Genomic DNA, 23805 nt, shown 5'->3' on the forward strand with positions numbered 1-23805 from the left:
CAGCAAGACACTATTGCCCAATTGCCAAATTTTTATAGTAAGTGGCACAAAAATGCAAACAAAGTCAACAGTCAGTCATTTTTCATCTACTTACACACAAATATGTCTATAACGCCAAAACAAAATGAGATATTTTCACAAAATTTGACACTCATATGTATGGGCACACTCTAAGGGATTGTGCCTCTTGGTGGCGCTATAATTGAACAAAACATGAAATTGCCATTGACTATAATTTTTGTGTTTTATGATATAAAATGCTATATTTTACGAATGCATTGGTGTACCATTCCGAAACATTATCTGTACCATGGAGACCATGACCTGAAAGTACTCAAAATGTTTTGAGACAGTGCCATCTTGTGGTCAAAAGTTATAATGAAATGGCAAATAAATGCTTTTAGCTTTCTGTGAATTTTGCCTATTGTGATGAGACTGTTATTAATAGATTCCTTGGGTCATGCTGAGAACAGTGATACCAACGTTGCCATAGTCAGCCAAACTTCCTCTCTGACCTTTTGATTTTCTTTATAGACGTACTTATTCGAACTCCTCCTAGACCGTTGGTCCAATTTTCACCAAAATCGAATCATATCATCTTCAGACCATGCTGACAAAAAGTTATGGATTTCGTGTTGATAGACAAAACAGTTTTCACATACCACAACAACGAATTTGAGGCATGATGCCAAAATGACACTTAAGGCCGTATCTTTGCAATGCTTTGGCATATTGACTCCAAACTTTGTGTGTGCCATTGTCACCTCACACAGAACACACCACATCGATTTGATGACGGTGCCACCTGTTGGTCAAAAGTGAAAAGTCATTCAATCATATTACCAGTGTTGGGGAAGCTACTCTGAAACTGTAGTTTGACAAGCTACAAGCTACTCGTAAGTTAAAGTAGTTAAACTACAGTCAAGCTACCCTTTTGGAAAAGTAGTTAGCTACACTACAAGTTACTATCAAAAAGTAGCTAGCTACATTGAAACTACTTTTGATTTTTTTGAACAACGTATATTATAAATAACTGTGTCTGAGGAATGTTTTAAGTAAAATATTTAGTGTTTAAAACAATGCAATACAATTATGATTTCAAAGAGTATTGTTTTATTACACACAACACTCAAATATCTCAGACTGTTACAAAAAGTGTAACCTTTACTTGTCGTTTCTTTGAGAGACATGAACTTGGACAAATAAGGCCATGGGTAATTAACGTTAGTTGTTTCTCCATCCTCCAAATCTGCCGCCACGTCTTGCTCCATCATGGATAATATGGGTGTGTCAACCCACTTCTGTACGTCAGTGAACCGTTAGCCGCAAGATGCGTGATTAAACAACAGGTGGCGGTAATGGCAAAAATGAGTTTGTAATCTAACATGAAGAATATCCTTGCATCGCGCTGATTCGCGCAGGCTCGACAAAACGCAATGTAGCTTTTGCTCGCGCTACACCGCTACTTGCTGCAAAAAGTAGTTAGCTACTGGAAAAGCTACACTGTTTAAAAAGCAACTGAGCTACTGCCAAGCTACTGAAAAATGTAGTTAAGTTAGTAGCGTCGCTACTTGTAGTTAACTACTCCCCAACACTGCATATTACTAGTAGTTTTAAATGATTTTTCAGCCATTTGGACTACAATAATTTTCAAATGGCTTCAATTACTAATTTCTGCAGTTGGTCTGATGCTCCATGCTATGCTTAGCTGGTTTTCACATACCAAAACAACAAATTTGAGGCATGATGCCAAAATGACACTCGAGGCTGTATCTCTGCAATGCTTTGGCATATTGACACCAAACATTGTGTGTGCCATTGTCACCTCACACAGAACACACCACATCGATTTGATGACGGTGTCACCTGTTGGTCAAAAGTGAAAAGTCATTCAATCATATTACTAGTAGTTTTAAAAGATTTTTCAGCCATTTGGAGTACAATAATCTTAAAATGGCTTCAATTACTCATTTCTACAGTTGGTCTGATGCTCCATGATATGCTTAGCTCCTCGTTTTGCCGCTGATGTGCTTGGCCCCGTCATTGCTGCTTGCAGCTATATTTTAAGTTTGTTGTTATCGACTTCTTCTTTATCCATCTCATCTCATCCTGAACATCAGTTTGAAACCGCATTCGAATAGATTATAAATTCATTATAAATACTCAATTCTCAACTATACCTAACTTCACCAGATGTGTCATAAAAGGTTCAATAGAGCACACATCCTTTGACCCATACCTAAACCTTTGACAGAGTTCACACTCGCAGGTGCGTGTCATAAAATAGATGTGATAGAGATGCTTTGATCACTGAACATCTTAGAAAGATGATCTGTTTTGATCAATTAACTTTTTACCTCATGTTCTAACAAAGTTTACGACGCCAGATCCCCTCAAAACTCATTGGATTGCAAATGAGTGAGCCCCAGAAACTTTAGATATTTTACAATGGAACTCTTGAACAGATAAGGACATTTCAGTGATCATATGGCCAGATGCACTGTGGCCATTCTCATTTCGTCGCACTGCGTGAGACAAAATATTTACATATTAGATGTTGTAAAAAATGTAGGCGTCTAATTATGCCTGAAAATCCAAAGACCCCGCCAAAACATTTGCTTTCATTCCAGTTTGTTCTCGCATATGTGTATTTTAACTGACATAGCACACTAGAATTCAAATTCAAATTTTATTTTTAAAAGAAGTTTAAGATTGACAAAATCAAAGAGTAAATAAAAGGTAATAAGTGTGAATAACTAAACTAAAATAAAGTAAAACAACATTTCCTGTGGGTTAGAGGTGAATGTTTAAAAGAAAACTTGTGTAACCTAATTTTAAAGTGAAAAAAGTCTGGGTTATATAACACTGCAGAAGTCTTAAGCTTGACAAAATTCAAAAGGTAAATAAAGGACTTATGGCACTTAAATAAAATATATATATATTTTTTTTTTCCTGCGGGCATTTGTTTAAAAGAAAACTTGTGTAACCTTTAAAGTGAAAAGCTTTAGGATGAATACTGAATGGTTTCATTAATTAAGAAACGCTAAAGATTTATTAAAAATAACTTAAAAACGTTACTTTGTTTAATTCTTTTAACATTTAAATCTTCATGTCGGTCTCTCCTTACAGCGTTAGGGGCGGTGATGTGTGGCCTGACTGCAGCGCTCCAAGCTCATTCTGAGTTTGACACAGAAGTGAGAGGTTATCTGATAGACGCTGCGTAAAATAGACTGATCTTTTAATTTTATAACCTGTGACAACTAGTTTTAAATTGTAATGTTACAAGATCTTTACAAGTATCTTATACTATATTGTTTTAACGGTCTGATATTTTTATTTCATATCACGGTAAGATAAACCAGTTCTATATTATTTAACTTTGTATCTGTTATAAACTCAAACTTTAAAAAAAAATACAACATAGATTTTGATAAATATATATTTTTTAACTAACCCGTCCGATGCTTTTTTGTTATAGATGAACGAACGCGCTCACCTCTTCTTCTTTTTAACTTTGTCAAACGAACTAGTTTTAAATTCTAATGATAGAAACAACTGACGTATTGTTTAACTAAGATGTCAGATGCTTTTTTGCTTTATTTTCTACGTTTTTCCAAAAAAAAACAACACTTGTTTTAACAACACTAGCACGTCTTGACTTGTAGGGAAAAAAAAGTCATTGTATGTTCTACGCACGTTTGATCTTTTTTCTTGATATGCATGTGAAAACACTTAAATAAAAATGTTCCTTTATCCCATTTAACACAATTTCACCATTTAAAGTTTAAACCACATAACATTGGCCCCCACACATTGTCATAAATTCCATAAGATCACTGGGGTGGATGAAACAGATGGCCACTTAGACGGGTGGGGGTGTACAAAACAGGTGTCCAGTTATGGGTGGGGTGTGGAATTTTTATGAGGGAAAATAAATAAATTTTTTGAGACAAGGTGCCCTACTCTTTCTCTTCCAACTGCTTGCCAGTTCAGAGAAGTATAATAAAGATGAAGTCCACTGTCTTGGACTCAAGACACTGCTTGGTGTTCACAGGTGTCTGAGGATTAGCCATTTCTTCAGCCATGACACCTCTTTGTTTCTACAAAGAGTGTCTCTATGTGCTGAATGAAGAAGCAATTATAGTAGTAACATGAACTGTGATTCTGTGTTTGTGTTGCAGTCAGTTACATGAGTTTTGGCAAAGGTAGCGACTACTATTATTTATATAAAATATTATTTAATAATAATAATAGTATTTAATAACAGCCATCATAAATATGTACCACAGCCATATCACCCTGCAGCCCAAGACAGGTTGCCCACTGAAGCTAAGCAGGGTTGAGCCTGGTCAGTACCTGGATGGGAGACCCCCTTGGAAAACTAGGTTGCTGTTGGAAGAGGTGTTAGTGAGTCTGTGTGGGTCCTAACACCCCAGTATAGTGACGGGGACACTATACTGTAAAAAGCACCGTCTTTCAGATGAGACGTTAAACCGAGGTCCTGACTCTCTGTGGTCACTAAAAATCCCATGGCACTTCTCGTAAAGAGTAGGGGTGTAACCCCGGTGTCCTGGCCAAATTCCCTCCACTGGCCCTTATCAATCATGGCCTCCTAGTAATCCCCATCCACTTGATTGGCTCTATCACTCTCTCCTCTCCACCTGTAGCTGGTGTGTGGTGAGCGCACTGGCGCCGTTGTACTGTGGCTGCCGTCGCATCATCCAAGTGGATGCTGCACACTGGTGGTGGTTGAGGAGAGACCCCCACATCTTCGTAAAGCGCTTTGGGTGTACGGCAATACACAATAAAAGCGCTATATAAATGCATCATTCATTCATTCATTCATAAAAGCTGCTAGGCAATTTAGTCAGACGTACAACAATAAAGTTACATAAAATATAACGTGATGAGGTTTGCCCTCTGCCAAAACTATTTGCTGAGGAACAAATAATAGTTTAATGAGACCAAAGACCCAAAACTAATTATTTCTCTTGTTTAACCACTATGGAGACATCAGAGCCAGCAGCAAATTCCAGAAGATCTGGCCGAGGTGAGGTGCTCTTTCCACGGGTTCATGTGCGCTGAATGGCCGCTGACACCCTGGAGCTCACATCTCCGAAAACGTTGAAGCAAATTTTCAAATAGATATTAACTTTATTAAAAAAACACATATTTGAAGTCTAAACAACTACATTCTCAGCTAAAAAAAAACTCTTAAAACAGCATGAGAGACCCTCCACATGATTGTAAAGCGCTTTGGGTGTACAACAGTACACAATAAAAAGCGCTATATAAATGCATCATTCATTCATTCCGTGACACAAAAACAGTATTATTTATAAAATTATACTGGATTTGTACGTCAGTCAAACAATGAAATGGTTGGAGGAGTTCTTGTTATCACTAAAATATCGCACACTCCTCTCAGCCAATCCGATTCGAGGACCAGAAAGGATTGTTGTAAACACACACGTTTGTTTTTGTGAATTGTGGGGACATTCCATAGACGTAATGGTTTTTCTGCTGTACAAACCGTATTTTCTATCACCCTACACCAACCCTACACCTAAACCTACCCCTTACAGGAAACTTTGTGCAGTTTTACTTTCTCAAAAAAACTCATTCTGTATGATTGATAAGCCTTTTGAAATTGGGAAATGTCCTCATAAATCACCTTCTCCTTGTAAAACCTATGTCATGCCCATGTCATTATACAAATTTGTGTCCTCGTATGTCACAAAAACATGCACACACATACAAGTACGAACATATGTATGGCTGACTTGTTTCATGTAGTTACAAACAGAGATGCAGCAGAAAATCCGGTGAGAAAAAGCAATTTAATATATGATGGTTTCTTACTGAAACCGCTTCTATATTTTTGGATACAGACAGTTTATAGATGTTTTACGATAGTTTTTGACATGGACATTTTTGCCCTTTGAGGATTTCTGTGTTACCTTAAATTGATACACAATACTGTCATCAAAACACAACACCATTAAAAAAAAAAAGCAGCAAGAATGATTTTTTATTAATTTAGAACTGATATAATATTTATTCACTTAGGTCTGCAAGGTTTAACATGACAGTTTTTACGAATGTAGTAAAGCATAAACTATTTTCATTCAATCTAAAAATAAATGAACGATATGTACAAGATTCCATAGCATTAATCTCAACAACAACAGGTACAATGTTCCCTCTGAAATCCTTCATATACATTTAATCCTTATTCATTTATTTATTGTTTTGACAAACTGAAGTTCATGGTCAGGTGCCCCAAGTTTTAAGAATTTCCCAGTCATTTTCCTCAGCGAGTCACCAGGGGTGCAAAGCTCAGTTTCTGTAGGGCCACAGTCCTGCAGAGTTCAGCTTCAACCCTAATTAAACACACCTGATTCAGCTAATCAAATCCTTCAGGCTTATTTGAAAACTATATGGTGTGTTGAAGCAGGGTAGGAACTCAACTCTGCAGGACTGCAGTTTTTTTGCACCCCTGGTCTGCAACATCTCTCCAGTCCCATATATACAGAATTCATGATTCATTTCTTATTGCCATTAAACCAACATTCTGCTAGACATTCTCAATCACATTCATATGCTTTGCATCCACTTCTCACATCTCTAAAAACAATGTGTTCCCACGTGCATATCTGTGTTAGAGATAGGCTCTATACCCATGAATCGGGGGATCCTTGGTAATGTTCACTGTGGTGTAACGGTCTCCTGGTGGAAGAGTAAAAGTCCACATAGTTGCTTGTGGTTCTGAAGCCGTGTGTCTGGCTGTAATCAGTGGGAGAATAGTGCACCATCTTTTCCAGATATGAGTCCTCGTAGGCGTGTGGTGAATGCAGGAATGTGCGGTAAGTGTCATGGTTTCTGTGTCCCGTTTCATCTGTGCGATACACCTTCTGCACACAAACAAAACAATCTGGTCTTCAGCTAAACAGTCAGGATCTTGTTTATTCTAATTTTCAGTTCATTTTGTGTAAACCATTCATGGATAGTTAACAGGGCATTCTACAAAAGAGCGTTGTTCATGAACCCTTGAGTGCTCCCCAGGCAGCTAAAGCACCTCATAAGGCAGCATCCTAAACCAAGTGGAACATCATAAGTGACTGAATTAAGAAACTCCATTAAATGCAAATATATATATATATATATAATATATATATTTATAAAGTAGCTAAAAAAAGTATTTAAAACAATTTGAACTAATAGATTTGTAGTCCAGTATAAAATTATTGTTCAAACTGCTAGTGAATTAAAGTAATGAGAATCTATTGGGAATCCAATAGAAAAGGAAAATTGTAAAGGTCCATTGCAGTGTAAGTTCAGTTCAGTGACCTCACCTGTTCTCGTCTCGACCCCTCTCTGCTCAGGGAAGTGTACGGCCCAGTGTAATACTGAGATGCTTTTGCAGACCCTAAAAAAAATCAACTTGGAGTTAGGCAGATACATGTAGCTCAATTTTAGCTTAAAGAAATAGCTATCAGGTAAGTTTTGGATTTGGGGACTAGATTAAAGTACAATTCATAATTATGAACTCATTAATGGGCTTGTAAACTTAGTCCAGTTAGCAGGAACCTTTGTTGAAAGAAGTTCTCATACCTATAGTTTTGTTTTTACTGATGCCGTTTTCTCCTTGGTAATTATAAAATTGCATAGTTTGTGTCTTCGGACAATCAGAGTGTTCTTTGATGCCCAGCATGATGGGAGATGATAATGTGCTGCCTGCTAAAACAAACAAACAAACAAACAAACAAATCACTGTATGATTTAATGGGGGGAAAAAAACTAACCTAATTCTATAATAATAAAGTGTATTGTATCATAATTCTTGCAGTGTTACATGATTTACCTGATACTGATGGTTAATTTATCTGCATTTTTACAAAAAACATAATTTACAGTCAGAACTATATCTACCTCATTCACTCTTAACAATTATGTAATATCACATAACACACTGCTCAAAAAAATTAAGGAAACACTTAAATCATTGGATCTTGATGAACGAAATATTCAAGTTGAACATCTTTAAGTGTATACCCTGTGTAATTTGTTAAGAAGAAAATGATGTGACAATGGTCAATGGAAACCAAAATCTGGGCTGGATGGAAGCCAGGGTGTAAGGTCTGACAGCGGCTCTGAGGAGTTCATCCTGGTACCTAACAGCAGTATACGTAGGCTAGCACGCGGAGGTTTGTTACCCCTTTTCCACCAAGGCAGTTCCAGTGCTGGTTCGGAGCCAGAGCCTAGTTTCAAACCGGTTCTTTGTCTTTTCACACCCAAAGCACCAGCTCCGAACCACATTGCTGGGCTAGAAGAAAGAACTGCTCGCATCAGAGGCTGGGGGCGGAGTTACCGTGACCAACAAGATGAACAGAAACTTTGGACCGACATATTTCAAATAGCAGCTAAACACAAACACGTTGAATTCGCCGTGTTTGGATGCTGATGTAGGTTCACAAAGCCATGAACATCAATAGCAACGCAACATCTGCCATTGTTGATAGTTTGTTTAGGCTTGTTCGGGATTGATCGGCGCTGCGCGGACCGGTCGGTGTGAGGCATCGGGGTGCTGTGGGAGCAACTGGAAAGCAGACGGCCCTTTATGCTTTTGGATCGCGGTCACGGTGCTTTAGTGTGTTGTGTGCCGAGTCCTCCTTCTAAAAAAAAAAAATAAAAAAAATAAAAAATAAAATAAAACTGAAAGCGGGGATTTCGCTGACATTTTAAATGCCATTCAAGAATTGTCTACTAAACAAGATGCCACTTTCCAAAAACTTATCTCCATCGAGAATTCGACCGATGCTACAACGAAAACCGTTGACAACCTGTCTTTGGTAGTGCAGAAGCTCGTTTCTGATGTTAATGAGCACTCTGAAAAGATGTGCAGAATTGCAAGAGACATTACAGAGCTCCAATCTTCAGACAAGGATGTTCGATCTCTGATTGAGCAGCTTGAGCGGTACAATCGGTGTTGGTGTTTAAAGGTGCACGGGGTTCCTGAAACCAAGAATCAGAATCTGCATTCGATTCTTTTGAATATTCTTGAACATGTAGCACCTAACATCCGTGGCAAGCTCAGCGACACACTTGACGTGATGCACCGTATCGGGAAACTGAACCAGGATGGCGGTCATCGAAACATCATAAGATTCTCTACGTGATCACTCCGAGACATCGTTTGGAAGGCTGCGAAGGACAACGCATACTTGAAAGACTCTCACCTATGTATTTCAGAGGCATTGATCCCTGCAGATGCTGCTGTGCGTGCAAAGTTATGGCCAAAGTTATGGTCTGTCTGTTCCTGTCTGTCGTGCTGCTGAGAGGTTTGCAATTGTAGCTCCGTGTTGTCATGAGTCCGGGTCCTGCGCTTCTCCCTCTCACCACAAGAGGTCGCCATCTCCCATCTTCCCGGACTCAATTCTCCAGATTCCATTCACCTGACACTCATTATTACACCCTCAGCTGTTCCCCATTGCCACAGACTATATATATTCTCCTCTCACTCACCACTCTGCCTAGCTTAATTATTAGTTGTTGGTATGTGGACTCTCCGTTGTTTAAAGTGGTAATATATAAATTAATTCCCACCACATTTCTGGTATTATCTATCTATTTTGATTGTTCATGTTTTAAAACCGCGCGTGCAGCGCGTTAGCATTCGTTAGCTTGTCACTCCCGGTTCCATTTGCGCCTACTATTGTTTTCTTGTTTCTCGCTCCGTTTTTCATCAAACAACAGTGGTAAGCGAATCATTCATCAATCACGGTGAGTGATGGCTTCTCCTTGGATCATCACTTGCCACATGTATAGTTTTTCTGTCTCTGTCAGCAGCGAGGGATTGACGTGTGATAAATGCAGGGAAATACAGGTGCTGGTCATAAAATTTGAATATCATGAAAAAGTTTATTTTAGTAATACCATTCAAAACGTTCATTACACACAGACTGATATATTTCAAATGTTTATTTCCTTTAATTTTGATGATTATAACTGACAAGTTTCACTTTTTGAATGGTATTACTGAAATCTACTTTTTCATGATATTCTAATTTTATGACCAGCACCTGTAGTTAGGCTGACAGAGAAGATTTCAGAATTAGAGATACACATCCAAACTTTAGTTGAGGGCTGTAGATACTGCTTTGGATGCGACTAGCTCAGGGAGTCCTGTACATTGTTCGGTTCCAGTAGAGCCCATGCAGCAGGGCAACTGGGTGACTGAGGAGGCATAGTCGCGGGTCAAAACTAGGGATGCACCGAATCCAGATTTTTGGGGTTCGGCCGAATACCGAATCCACTGTTTAAGATTCGGCCGAATCCGAAACCGAATACCGAATCCTACTCGCATCCTTAGTTTTAACATCGGCGATGTTGTGTACTGCTTAGGGTCCTTGCCAAGAGGGCTGCATTGGGATTGGGACCCGCCGGGTCCCGCGGGACCCAACGCAAATCTCGCGGGAGCGGGCGGTTTGAACTTTGCTGCGGGGCGGCTAACCTAGCGACATGATGTCATTGTCAACAAAATCAAAGTACTTGAAGTCTAAAGAAACGCGCGGTAGCCTAAGCGTTTTAGATGTCCCCGATAGCCCAGGCTATATTCATCTTCCCTACCAGTGCGTCAGAATACATGCAGGTCAGGGAAAGGAACAAACATGAATCTCTTTAATAATGGCAATACAATACGTTTTTTTTTTTTTCCTGCGGGACGGGAGAAGACACAAAATCAATGCATCTCTATTATCGTGCGGGAATAAATTCTCAAGAGTTTTGCGGGTGCGGGTGGGAGTGGACATACATATTGCGGGAGCGGGCGGGAGTGTAACACACGTTGCGGGAGCGGGCGGTAATGGTCAGAAATTCGGCGGGCGCGGGATGAAGAAAACAGTCCCGCGCAGGGCTCTACTTGCCACCACGAGACAAATTGGCATTGCAAATTGAACATAAAGCTCGACTTGAATCGCCTTCTTTTGGTTGAAAGTATACTGCCAAACAAAACTTTTTTTGCTTACGAGTTCCATTTTCAGATTCTTACAGCCTACTACATTCGAACAGGTACTATGTAAACACCTTCACGTAATCAACGGCCGTGTGACGTCGTAGTGCAAGTCTAGGGTTCGGTTTCGGTGGAAAATAAATCTAAGGTTCGGCCGAAACCGAACCCCGTCAAAAAGCCCAGGATTCGGCCGAATCCTGGATTCGGTGCATCCCTAGTCAAAACACCGCTTTTCCGTTCCAATCAAAAGATCAAACAGGTTCTCCCACTCAGTGACACACCCACTGAGAAACCTGATGAAAGTGCTATGGTTATTGGTGATTCTATTGTACGGAACTTGAAAATAGAGACACCAGTCACCATAGTCCAATGTTTACCGGGAGCCATAGTCCCTGACAATTTGGCAAATTTAAAAGTGCTGGCTAATGCTAAACGTAAATTCAGTAAGATTGTTATCCACATCGGCGCTAATGATGTTCTACTTCGCCAGTTGGAGATCACTAAAAATAATGTTAAAGAGGTGTGTGAACTTGCAAGTACAATGTTAGACACTGTAATATGCTCTGGTCCGCTCCCTGCTTACCGGGGTGATGAGATGCATAGCAGACTATCGTCACTCAATGGCTGGATGTCTAAGTGGTGCCCACAGAATGACATGGGTTTCTTAGACAATTGGAATAATTTTTTGGGCAGACCTGACCTGTTGAAAAGAGATGGTCTTTACCCCTCCTGGGCTGGTGCCGCTCTTCTCTATAGAAATATGGCACATATTCTTAGAGTTTGTATTTGACTAACTGGGGCCAGATGAAAAACCAGATGATTACATTACTTTAAATGAGTCTACCCCCCATGATTACTGTTACAAACATGAACCGATTCCAAAAGGTAAAGGGGGAGGTGTTGCTACAATTTATAGCAATATTTTCAGTATTTCTCATAGGTCAGGTTTCAAGTATACAGGTCCTTCTCAAAAAATTTGCATATTGTGATAGTTCATTATTTTCTGTAATGTACTGATAAACATTAGACTTTCATATATTTTAGATTCATTACAACACAACTGAAGTAGTTCAAGCCTTTTATTGTTTTAATATTGATGATTTTGGCATACAGCTCATGAAAACCCAAAATTCCTATCTCAAAAAATTAGCATATTTCATCCGACCAATAAAATAAAAGTGTTTTTAATACAAAAAAAGTCAACCTTCAAATAATTATGTTCAGTTATGCACTCAATAAGGTCGGGAATCCTTTTGCAGAAATGACTGCTTCAATGCGGCGTGGCATGGAGGCAATCAGCCTGTGGCACTGCTGAGGTGTTATGGAGGCAAAGTCGTTATCAATTTATATCGATAAATTGATAACGACTTTGTACACTAAGGACACGGATCGTAATACTTTGTTACTTGCAACCAGTTTTCATCAGACTTCTTTAAAAAAAAAAAGGGACTTCCTAAGAGCCAATTTTATAGTTTGAGGAGGATTTGTTAATCTGACGAAGATTATTTGGGAGAATAAATCCTTTTTTTTGGAAGGACGAGCTTTACGGAGACCACAAAAAAGAAGTGTCGGAGAGGCTCAAGGGCCTCAAAGAAATCTACGACCGTGGACTCGGAGCTTCTCAAAGAGACGGTAATCAACATTTCTGAAAAAGAACTCTCAACTGATCAGATTGGGGTTTTGTCAAAAGGTTTATCATTTGTTCCGACTAGTGGTATAAATCCTTTTGGTCTAAAAGTGGATTTATTTAAATGTTTTAGACACATATAAACATATAAAATTATGATATTTCTTCTCTAAATCAACCTCCGTTTCTTCTTTGAGTATGCCCTTTAGACCAAAAAGTACTTTTTGTCCAAATGTTTCTAATCATACAATTCACACATTTTGCAGTTTAGTTGAACAAGATGCGATAAATGTTCGCTTCTAGTGATCGATTCTCTCATAATCTTTCATTGAATGAGAAAAAAAAGCTCTGACTGGATTGCTTAATGACCCAAATATTATCATAAAATCTGCGGACAAAGGAGGAGCGATTGTAGTCCAAGATAAATCCCAAATATCAAAATGAAATTCTCTCACAATTACTCCTTCGGTGTTCTTGATCGAGATGGCTTTGTATGTCTTGAAGTATAATTATTTCAATTTTGATAAAGATTTTTTTTCTTCAGATTAGCGGTACAGCTATGGGGTCGATCTTTGATGCTCAAAAAAATCCTTTTTGTTCACGTATTTTTAAATGGTATAGGTACATTGATATATTTTGTATTTTTTTGGCAGATAAAAATGAAGTTGAAGAGTTTGTGTCGATTCTTAAATTTGAAGAAGACTTGGAATTTACCTTGGAGTGCAACTCATTGAGAGTGCATTTCTTAGATATGTGGGTCCTAAGAAATGATAAATTGATAACGACTTCGTACACTAAGGACACGGATCGTAATACTTTGTTACTTGCAACCAGTTTTCATCAGACTTCTTTAAAAAAAGGGACTTCCTAAGAGCCAATTTTATAGTTTGAGGAGGATTTGTTATTCTGACGAAGATTTTATTGAAAAATCGAAAATCATGAAATTCATTTTTAGATGGGGGTTACCCTTCTGAATGGATTGAAGTGTTTACTAGTGCTTTTCAAAAGACACGTTCTGAGCTGTTTTCTTTTACTTTTATTACAACGCATTCAAATAAGTCTTATCTGATAAGATTGATTTTTAAGAAATATTGGCATTTGTTGTCCTCTGACCCGGAGTTGAGTACCATTTTTTTCAGCATCCACCTTTGATTGTATACAAACATTCCAAAAATTTGAAAGATTTTTTTGGTACATGCTCGTTTTCAGACGGATACTCCTGATACTCGGAGATTACTTATCCCTATACCAAATGGTAATTATTTGTGGTAATTGCACTCAGTGCAATAATACATCAAAACCTTCTTTCTTTTGTCATCCAAGAACCGGTAAAAAATATAGAATTAACTCTTTTATTACCTGTGTTTCTATGCATGTTTATTTATTATTAACAGTAGATATATGAATGATCTTTTATTTGACATGGACATACAATGACATAGGACAAACCATATGTATTAGTATGAGTGTTATAGCACACATGCTAATTTTCAACACCTGTCCACGGGATATAAAGCGAATGTTACATTATTCAGTATATACATCCACCTAGATGTAAATTTTTCTGGACCAATTTTTTTTGACAGCATTCATTGGAAGCGAGCATAGTAAACTCCCTGAAAAATTCTGCATCTCTAATAAAATCAGAGAGGTACATTAAGATTTTGCATAATGTTTATCCAACGAACTCTCAAATTGCTTATTTTTTTGATCTCTCTAACTTATGGGTATTCTGCAAAGTGGAGGAAGAAACTTTACTCCATTTATTTTATTATTGCAATCAGGTTAAATCTCTTTGGGAGAACTTAAGTTATCTTCTTTTATAAAATGTGATTTAAAAATTTCACTGAAAGACATTTTTGTATTTTTCTGGCAGTGACCATGCTATCAATCTTGTTGTAAATTGTTTTGCATTGTACATTTTTTATTCATAAAACCACATTTCTCAATACGTTACCTAGATTTGATGTCTTTCTTTGCAGAGATGTTGCTTATTGTTAAATCTCTTAAACACATTGATAACACTAAGAATAAGTTTATTAAGGTTTATGATGATATTTTTCTTACTGATTGATTGTTGTTTTTTCTCCTTTGTTATTGTATGTCAATGCAGTGCTGTTTCATGTTGTTTTCTTTTTGTCTTGCAATAAAAAAATGAAAAAATTCTTTGCGTGGCTTTTAGGTTTTCTTCAGTCACAAAGTCTGACGATGTGTTTGAGTTCTGGAGTCTCGCTAGCCTGATGTTACAGCTGTGAGCGCTTTGTAGCACAATCAACGGAGGCGAAAGAGCCAAAGATCGAGAGAGCAAGCCAGCGACGAAGGCTTTGTGTCCAGTTCTTAAGCGGGCTGATTTTGTCCATCCCTCGATGCGATCTTCCAATCAGACGTTGCAGGGCTTTAACCACGCCCCGTACTGTTCCTTATCATGCATGAATTAACATGCTCTTCAATTTATCACGTGGAGAATGTCCAAAACGATTTTGTTGATGCTTCTATAAAGTGTTGTAATCATGCGTATGATACCGAAAATCAACATTTAATTCACACCAAGTTATTGCTAATAAAACAAGCTTTCACCCAAAATCAAACCTCAAGTATCTGGCATACACAGAGTACATATACTATCCTTATCTACTAAACGGGTTTATAATGCATAGATTAAAATATCATGGGTTCCAATAAACACATCAAATGTTAAAAACGCTATATAAATAAAGGTGATTTGACTTGACTCTTCATTTACTGCCACAAATTGATGCTTTTCACGCTTTACATGTTACCCTTGGGAGATATCATTAGGAAACATGGTGTTAGCTTTCACTGTTATGCTGATGATACCAGCTCTATATTTCTTTGCGACCTGATGAAATTTACCATTTTGCTAAACTAACGGAATGTATAGTTGATATAAAAAAAAACTGAATGACTAGCAATTTCTTACTGCTAAATTCTGAATTAATTCTTTGGGGTCAAGTTGTGTTTTTTTTTATGAGAGGCTTAATAACAGCCAGTTTGAAGTTTTTTGGGACATATCCTAATGACAATGATGAGCTAATAATATTCAGAAGAGAATCTATTACTTCTGGAAGCACCTCTTTTAGGAGCTTAGATGGAACAGGTTCTAAAATACAGGTTGTTGGTTTAGATTATTTAACAAGTTTATACAATTCTTCATTTCCAATAGAAGAGAATGAGTGGAATTGTTCCTCAGGGGATCTATAGTGTACTATCTGATGCGATACTGTGGCTGACAGCTGCATGGTTACAATTTTATCTCTAATAGTTTCGATGTTGGAAGTAAAGTAGTTCATAAAGTCATTACTACTGTGCTGCTGGGTAATGTCTGCACCTGCTGATGTTATATTTTTTGTTAATTTAGCCACTGTATTAAATAAATACTTGGGATTGTGTTTGTTTTCTTCTAAATGAGACGTAAAGTAAGCAGATCTAGCAGTTTTTAAGGGTTTCCTGTAGGATAGGGTACTTTCCCTCCAAGCAATATGAAATACCTCTAATTTTGTTTTTCTCCAGCTGCGCTCCATTTTCCGGGCTGCTCTCTTTAGGGCCCGAGTGTGCTCATTATACCACGGTGTTTGACTCTTTTCCTTAATCTTCCTTAAGGGTAAAGGAGCAACCGTATCTAAAGTGGTAGAAAAGTGAGAGTCAATAGTTTCTGTTACATCAAGTTGTTCTGAGCTATTTGGATATGCTGAGGAATTGAGATAAATAAGTAAGATTATTTATAAAGTAGTCTTTTGTGGTAGAAGTGATGGTTCTACCATATTTGTAACAAGGAGTTGGCTTTACAGCTTCAGCTATATGGAATATACATGAAACTAGATAATGATCTGAGATATCATCGCTCTGCTGCAATATTTCAACGCCACTGACATCAATTTCATATGACAGTATTAAATCTAGAGTATGATTTCGACAATGGGTAGGTCCTGAAACGTGTTGTTTAACACCAACGGAGTTTAGAATGTCTATAAATGCTGATCCCAACTAATCTCTTTCATTATCAACATGTATATTAAATCACCAGCAATTAGGACTTTATCTGCAGCCAGCACTACCTCAGATAGAAAATAAGCTAATTCTTTATTAAAGTCTGTATGGTGCCCTGGTGGCCTGTATACAGTAGCCAGTACAAACATCGCAGGGGATTTATCATTAACACTTGTTTCTTTGGATAACGTTATATGAAGCACCATTACTCCAAACAAATTATACTTGAAACCTGACCTCTGAGAAATACTGAAAATATTGCTATAAATTGTGGCAACACATTCCTCTTTACCTTTTGGACGTGGTTCATGTTTGTAACTGTAATCTTGGGTGGTAGACTCGTTTAAAGTAATGTAGTCATCTGGTTTTAGCCATATTTCTGTCAAACAAAGCACATCTAGTTTATGGTCCGTGATCATATAATTTACAAAAAGTGCTTTTGTAGAAAGGGATCTAATATTCAATAAGCCAAGCTTTATCATTTGTTTATCTGTATTATATCTGTTTTTTATTTGTTGAACATCAATTAAATTGTTACTCTTACTTACGTATTTTTTAGTTCGGGGAACAGACACAGTCTCTATCGTGTGATATCTAGGTGAAAGAGTCTCTATGTGCTGAGAATTAACTGACTTCGGTGACGTGAGGCGGCTAGCAGACGGTCGGTTTAGCCAGTCTGCCTTGCTTCCTGACCTGGGCCTCAGTTAGTCAAGTACGAACTCTAAGACTATTCGCCATATTTCTAGAGAGAAGAGCGGCACCACCCCATGAGGGATGAAGACCATCTCTTTTCAACAGGTCAGGTCTGCCCCAGAAATTCTTCCAATTGTCTAAGAAACCTATGTCATTCTGTGGGCACCACTTAGACATCCAGCCATTGAGTGACGATAGTCTGCTATGTATCTCATCACCCCGGTAAGCAGGGAACGGACCAGAGCATATTACAGTGTCTGACATAGTATTTGCAAGTTCACACACCTCTTTAGCATTATATTTAGTGATCTCCGACTGGCGAAGTCGAACATCATTAGCGTGAATAACAATCTTACTTAATTTACGTTTAGTATTAGCCAGCACTTTTAAATTTGCCAAGATGTCAGGCGCTCTGACTCCCAGTAAACATCGGACTATGGTGACTGGTGTCTCTATTTTCACCTTCCGTACAATAGAATCGCCAATAATTAGAGCACTTTCATCAGGTTTCTCAGTGGGTGCATCACTGAGTGGGGAGAATCTGTTTGATGTTTTGATCGGAAAGGATGAGTCACCCAGTTGCCCTGCTGCACGGGCTCTACCAGAACCGAACAATGTACAGGACTCCCCTGAGCTAATCGCATCCAAAGCAGTATCTACAGCCTCCACATTCTTACTGTCCTCAACTAAAGTTTGGATGCGTGTCTCTATTTCTGAAATCTTCTCTGTCAGCCTAACTATTTCCCTGCATTTATCACATGTGAATCCCTCGTCGACGACAGAGAGAGATAAACATGTGGCAAACAACAATAGCAGGAGAAGAAGCCATTACTCACCGTGATTGAAGAATGATTCGCTTACCACTGTTGTTTGATGAACTCGTGAAAAACGGAGCGAGAAAAAAGAAAACAATAATAGGCGCAAATAGAAACGCGAATGGAACCGCGAGTGACAAGCTAACCGGCTAACGAATGCTGACGGTTTTAAAAACCGTCAGCGGTTTTAAAAAGCGAACGATCAAATTAGTTTGATCGATAATACCAGAAATATGGTGGGAATTAAGTTATATATTATCACTTTAAATAACAGAGAGAGAAAGATAGAGATTCAACAGAAAAGTGAAGCTACACGGAGCTACAATCGTAAACCTCTCAGCAGCACGACAGACAGGGACAGACAGATGCAATCGATCATTAGCACTGCAAAGATAGGTTAGTCTCACTACTTTTAATGAAGATGATTGTGTTAAGTGTCTGCGACTTACTTTCAGTTTCATTTGCGAGTTTGCATGTTGGCTTGATGAAGAGATAGGACTACTCAGCTACTCATCCACGGTGATGCTTGTTGCATTAGCGCTGTCCTATATCTGATTATAATATGCCATATAGCCTATAAAATGCTCTCACACGTTTATTGTTTTAATATTTTGGGAGGAGTAAAATTTGCATTTGTGGTTTCGACAACCAGATGCATTTACACTTGTCCAGTTTCCTGACCACCTCCTGAAGTGGTTTGAGCGATTGGATTTAAATGCATCTTGAAAGCGTTTCAGAGGGCATTTACACCTGGTCTTTTCATGATCGGATAGCTATCCGATCAGAGAAAACAGATGAAGTGACCAGGTGTAAACAGGCCCTTAATGAACAATAAAACACTGCAATGTATGTATTTGTGTAGTGTGACACTAACCTGTGTGGTGCACAGGGGACGTCTGTAGCATGGTTGATGGTAGAGTGGGTTGTGATTTGAAGCGCTCTCTCTCCAAAGTTGATACAGGAGTCAGGAAGTGATTCTGATTCCAACCATCCTGCTCAAACACAGGAAGAAATAAACACACAGACAGCCCTGATGTGGAGCAGCTGTAGCCTTACTGTGCTGCCGCTCACCTTCTTATAGATGGTGCGCAGGTCCCTGTACTGCCACAGCATGTTCAGCACCTGAGCAGCCGCCTTCACCACCTTCATAGAGTATCTGCTGCGAACGCATGTGCAAAACATACAAAATGTGCAGAGCGGTGGAGCTGAGAACCACTGATTTAGACAAATGAAGATGGAGAAAGTATGTGTGCGCACTGGTGAAGTATCGACTGACTACATAAAAGATGAACAAGCATTAAGATTTATTTGTTTAGTATTCATAGCAGTCGCTTACCTTTCTCCTCTGCCCTTGGTGATGTTGACGAGTTTTTCAATGCCACCCGCATCTGCCAGGGCTTTAGCATTCTCCATGTTTCTTCTTGTGACCTCATGCAGTGTGCAACAGATTGCTGCCACTGTATCATCTGACAGCTGTGTAGTGTCTCCCCCCGACAAACGGTTCACCAGGTCCCGCATGGCATATTTCCCTGAGATACAACCAACATCAATCATCACGCTCATACAATTAGTATTATCAAGCTTCTTTACAGTGGAACGGCAAACTGCATGTGTAAAACTCAGAATTATTTTCATGGCAGCTCTGTTAATGAACAGATAAGTCTGAGCTGGATGATAACATTGTTTAATTTTGTCCTCTTTTTAGAGCTGCTTTAAAGCAGAATTTAATTTTGTTTGTATTATTGACACTATTTTCATGTTTAAGGCTGTGAAGCTTCTTTGACACAATCTGTATTGTATAAAGCGCTATAAAAGTAAAGGTGATAAGACATATACTGCATGAGTAAAATATTACAGGTTTATCTTGGTAACGGCACTCTCACCAATCAGTTCTTTATTTCTCACGTCCAGGGCCATGTTTCTGAGTGCTGTGGCAATGGAGCACACCACTCTGTCATTATCCATGCGCAGTAACTCCACCAGAATGGGCAAACCTTTCTCCTTACGGACCGCTGCGCGAATATACGCTGCAAACTACAGACACATACAGATTAACACACATTCAAAGGCAGGATTAACTTTAATTAAAATTCTTATAACTCTAATGCCATATTAGATTACAGAATGTATATGAATGACAATTTTCAATTTGACATTTACCACTTTCCCCCAAATGCATATACATAATAAAGACTGAATATATCAATGAAAATATTTGTCCAAAAAAACAACAACTAAATATTACATGGTTTATCTTACATTTATTTTATAAATGTTTACAAAACAAGCAACAATATAACCAAAAATTGGGACATCTAGACACAGTTTTATGTTATTTTAGCAATAAACATAAAAAAGACATCTCTAAATAAAAATTTCTCAGAGTAAAAAAAACAGTGGGTAACTGCAAGTTTATATCTCACAATGTGACTTCTTAGTTGTGACTTTTTTAAATGTATAATCTCACAATGTGACTTTATATCTAGCAATTGGGACCTTATTTCATTTAATGTTTACTGCTGTTCATTTAAAACTAGTCAAAACAATGTCAAAAGTATATGGACACAGACTGTACCCTAAATATGCCTTTAGGATTTTTAAAAAAAGCTTTTTTACTAGCTTCTATTGCAAGCCTAAAAACTGTCTTAGAGTGTAACACTTGGTCCTCTGTGGGCTGTAGAATTCAATTACACACCTTCCAGTTTCCTGCGGAGAGATTCTGGAGTGATCCGGCAGAGCCCTCTAGTGTAGCTGGGTTTGAGCTCTCAGCTAACAGGGTAAGATAGGGCTTCACTACAGATGGGTGCCACAACATTTCAGCACCTTTAGGAGACTTTGAGAAACCAGGGATCGGCCCAACTCCATCCCACTAAGAGGAATAAAAAAAACACAGGAGTTATCAGTTGACTTAAAGAGACGTTCACCCCCCCCCCCTGATGACAGAATTATCTTTGAGTGAACTATCCCTTTAACACCGGCATATGAAGTGAGATTAAACAATCATACATAACTCTTACACTACCATTCAGAATACGCCTGTACACATGAAGCACAAGCTATGTATTTACATGCAGATAAACGACAACATGAACACAAACACACACACACAGGACTTAAGGTTGCATGCCTGTTTTTAAGAATTGAATTAGCTATTTAAGTTATTTGCCTTCTAGTTTAAAAGTTTTTGTAGGGGTTTTATGAAGTAATGAGATGAAGTAATCAGATTACTAGAAAAATAATTAGTAAATTATTTTGGTACTATTTTGATACTGTAAAGGAGTTACTTTAAAGTGCTGTTAAACCCTCTTTGGTGATGTAATGGTGTTAGTCTAACCTGTTCTTCGAGTAAATTCTTCTTTTTTCTCCTCTTCCTCCCCCAGCAGCTGTAATCTGCCTCTTTTCTGGGTGACTCTGATCCCATTAACCCATCAAGCTCCTGATTGGCTGTCAGCCAGGAGGGTGACATTTCCAGCTCCAGCCGATAGGAGAGATTCCGCAGGATGCAAATACAGTTTTCCACAATCTGAGAGAGAGACAGCCTTCACTGACTTAACATGATTGTGTGACAAAGTGTGAGTTTGTGTGATTGAGTATGTGTGTGTTCTGGTGCACACCTTGCTGTCAAAATCAGAGGTGCTGACACAGGCTTTGATGACGTACAGTAGTGAGTCCACGAGTCCCTCGCAGGAGCGCATATATTTTCTGGCTTCTTCTCCAGCTGAACTCAGGTTCCTATGCCAACACAAAATCACTACACAGTCATTCACAAACAGAATTGCAGCTCTGATTTGATTTATTAGTAGACAGTTTAATTTTGAGGTCATGGAAAAACACTTTAATATCAACACAATTTAAGCAATAAGTTAACACAGGTTGTTCATAAAATCACTTCAAAAGGGTGTTTTTAAGGCATGGTACAGAGTGCAGTGAATAAATTCCCAATATAGAACAATCTCTTGGGCATTATAAACCCTTATAAACCACTTACTACATAAAAACATGAAAACAAATTTAGTCAAATTTAAAATCATAGTGAATAAGAAAGCACTTTTCAGCTGCTCTAAGTGCTTTAACATGTTTTAACTTGCAGCAAATTGGTAATACTCTTTAAACTACTCTTTAATAGTGCAGTCAAAATTAGCGTGTTAACGCATACATTTTCCCAGTTTAATAGCATTTAAAATATTTATCGCAGTTAACGCAGGGGCAGGGCTAGAGTTGGCCACCCCACTCACAACTGCTGCTTCTGACTCAAATCAGACTACCGGCAGCTGAAACAAGCTCTAATAGAAGAATTCTCAGACCCAGAGTCTGAATATGGACCACTTTACTGCACTGGACATCAAACAGGGTCAGCATGAACCTCCTAAAGCCCAACGTATACTTCACTTCTAATCTACCACATCCAGTACTCAAAAGTCTTGTGAAAATATATTTACATGTGTGTTTTCTGGTCTTATTTCAGTGACTTAGCACACGCACACACACACACACACACACACACACACACACACATTTTCTTTAACCATGCATAACCCTATTTTCTCAAAAATACAAACTTGTACTTTGTAGCATATATCATTGTAGCACAGCACATGATTCTTCCAGGGGGAAGCAACGAAAGACACATTTTATATTATTATGATTTGAAGAATGATTAAATAAATTGACGAATAGATTAATCTTTTTATAAGGTCATAATATAATGTGCCCACACAGACAACACCTGTGATGTGACCGAAGAAACATTTAATCTGCAAAACGTAGCAAAAGTGTTTGACAAGGACCAACCACCCACAAAGCAATGGATGTTCCATTCACCAAAACAAATCAGACGACATTTGAAACAACGTACCCTTGCAAGTGATACACTTCTGCAAAATCTCACGGGGAACATAAAGGGGAACAGCACGTGCGTTAGCTGCTGACAAAAGGTTCCATGTGTAATCCAGTGGAATAACTTGTGGATCATTGATGAAATCATGGAAAATCAGGTGAGCAGCTCACAAAAAAAAACAAAAAAAAGAATCCAAAGCTGCAATATCCAAATTCATGTTATTGGCTATTTCTTGTTATTTTGTTTTATTATCTGTGTCCTGTCCTGTTACTGTCTTTCTGTTGCACTGTGGAGCTTCTGTCACTACAACAAATTCCTTGTATGTGTAAACATACTTGGCCAATAAAGCTCATTCTGATTCTGATTCTGATGGTCCCACGTACCTAGCATTTGGCAAAATCCAAATGTTTCCATATTGACAATGTAATGTTTATTTGCTATACTATTAATTTATTATATAAACAAGGATTTGTATTTCACTTGTCTCACAATATTCATGTACTTCTCATGCTTTGTAATAGCCTATAAGTCAAAGCATGTCTCAGATGATAAAAAAAAAAAATGACATTCTGGAATTTATGATAAAACTATATACTGTTCTGGGAATATGCATATACATGCTAGGGGGGTGGTTTGTACACGATTTACAGGGAGAAAAGTAATTTTTATGTGCATTCTATAGAGTTTATTTTCTCCTGTGACATTTGATGCTTATGTGGCCACCCATTCCCATGGCATCTCTTTGATATCCCAGGGAAGGTGTCACTAGCCTCCTGGCTAATGTCAGAAGAAGCAAAACACTGAGGCTGTCTTT

At 38.3% G+C, this 23805-nt stretch overlaps 1 protein-coding gene across 7 annotated transcripts in view; it reads right to left on the reverse strand.

Moving 5' to 3' along the window:
- Positions 1–5822: 5822 nt before the first annotated feature.
- The window catches only part of LOC306876626 (plakophilin-4-like), a 120389-nt gene continuing 102406 nt past the window's right edge, over positions 5823–23805 (reverse strand). For 3 of the 7 annotated variants that reach the window (XM_079427941.1, XM_079427944.1, XM_079427943.1), the window contains 10 exons: positions 21769–21886; positions 21489–21677; positions 20850–21023; positions 20038–20188; positions 19491–19683; positions 19226–19313; positions 19029–19146; positions 7615–7740; positions 7356–7429; positions 5823–6914 (listed from right to left, as the gene is read on the reverse strand). In XM_079427941.1, coding sequence (XP_079284067.1) covers positions 6675–6914; positions 7356–7429; positions 7615–7740; positions 19029–19146; positions 19226–19313; positions 19491–19683; positions 20038–20188; positions 20850–21023; positions 21489–21677; positions 21769–21886 — 1471 coding nt within the window. In that variant the 3' untranslated portion in view covers positions 5823–6674. The remainder of the gene's footprint in view (positions 6915–7355; positions 7430–7614; positions 7741–19028; positions 19147–19225; positions 19314–19490; positions 19684–20037; positions 20189–20849; positions 21024–21488; positions 21678–21768; positions 21887–23805) is intronic. The other 4 variants (XM_079427942.1, XM_079427946.1, XR_013784844.1 and 1 more) reach the window with 3 other exon arrangements.

The sequence above is a fragment of the Barbus barbus genome, assembly GCF_936440315.1.
Source record: "Barbus barbus genome assembly, chromosome: 11".
NCBI lineage: Eukaryota > Metazoa > Chordata > Actinopteri > Cypriniformes > Cyprinidae > Barbus > Barbus barbus.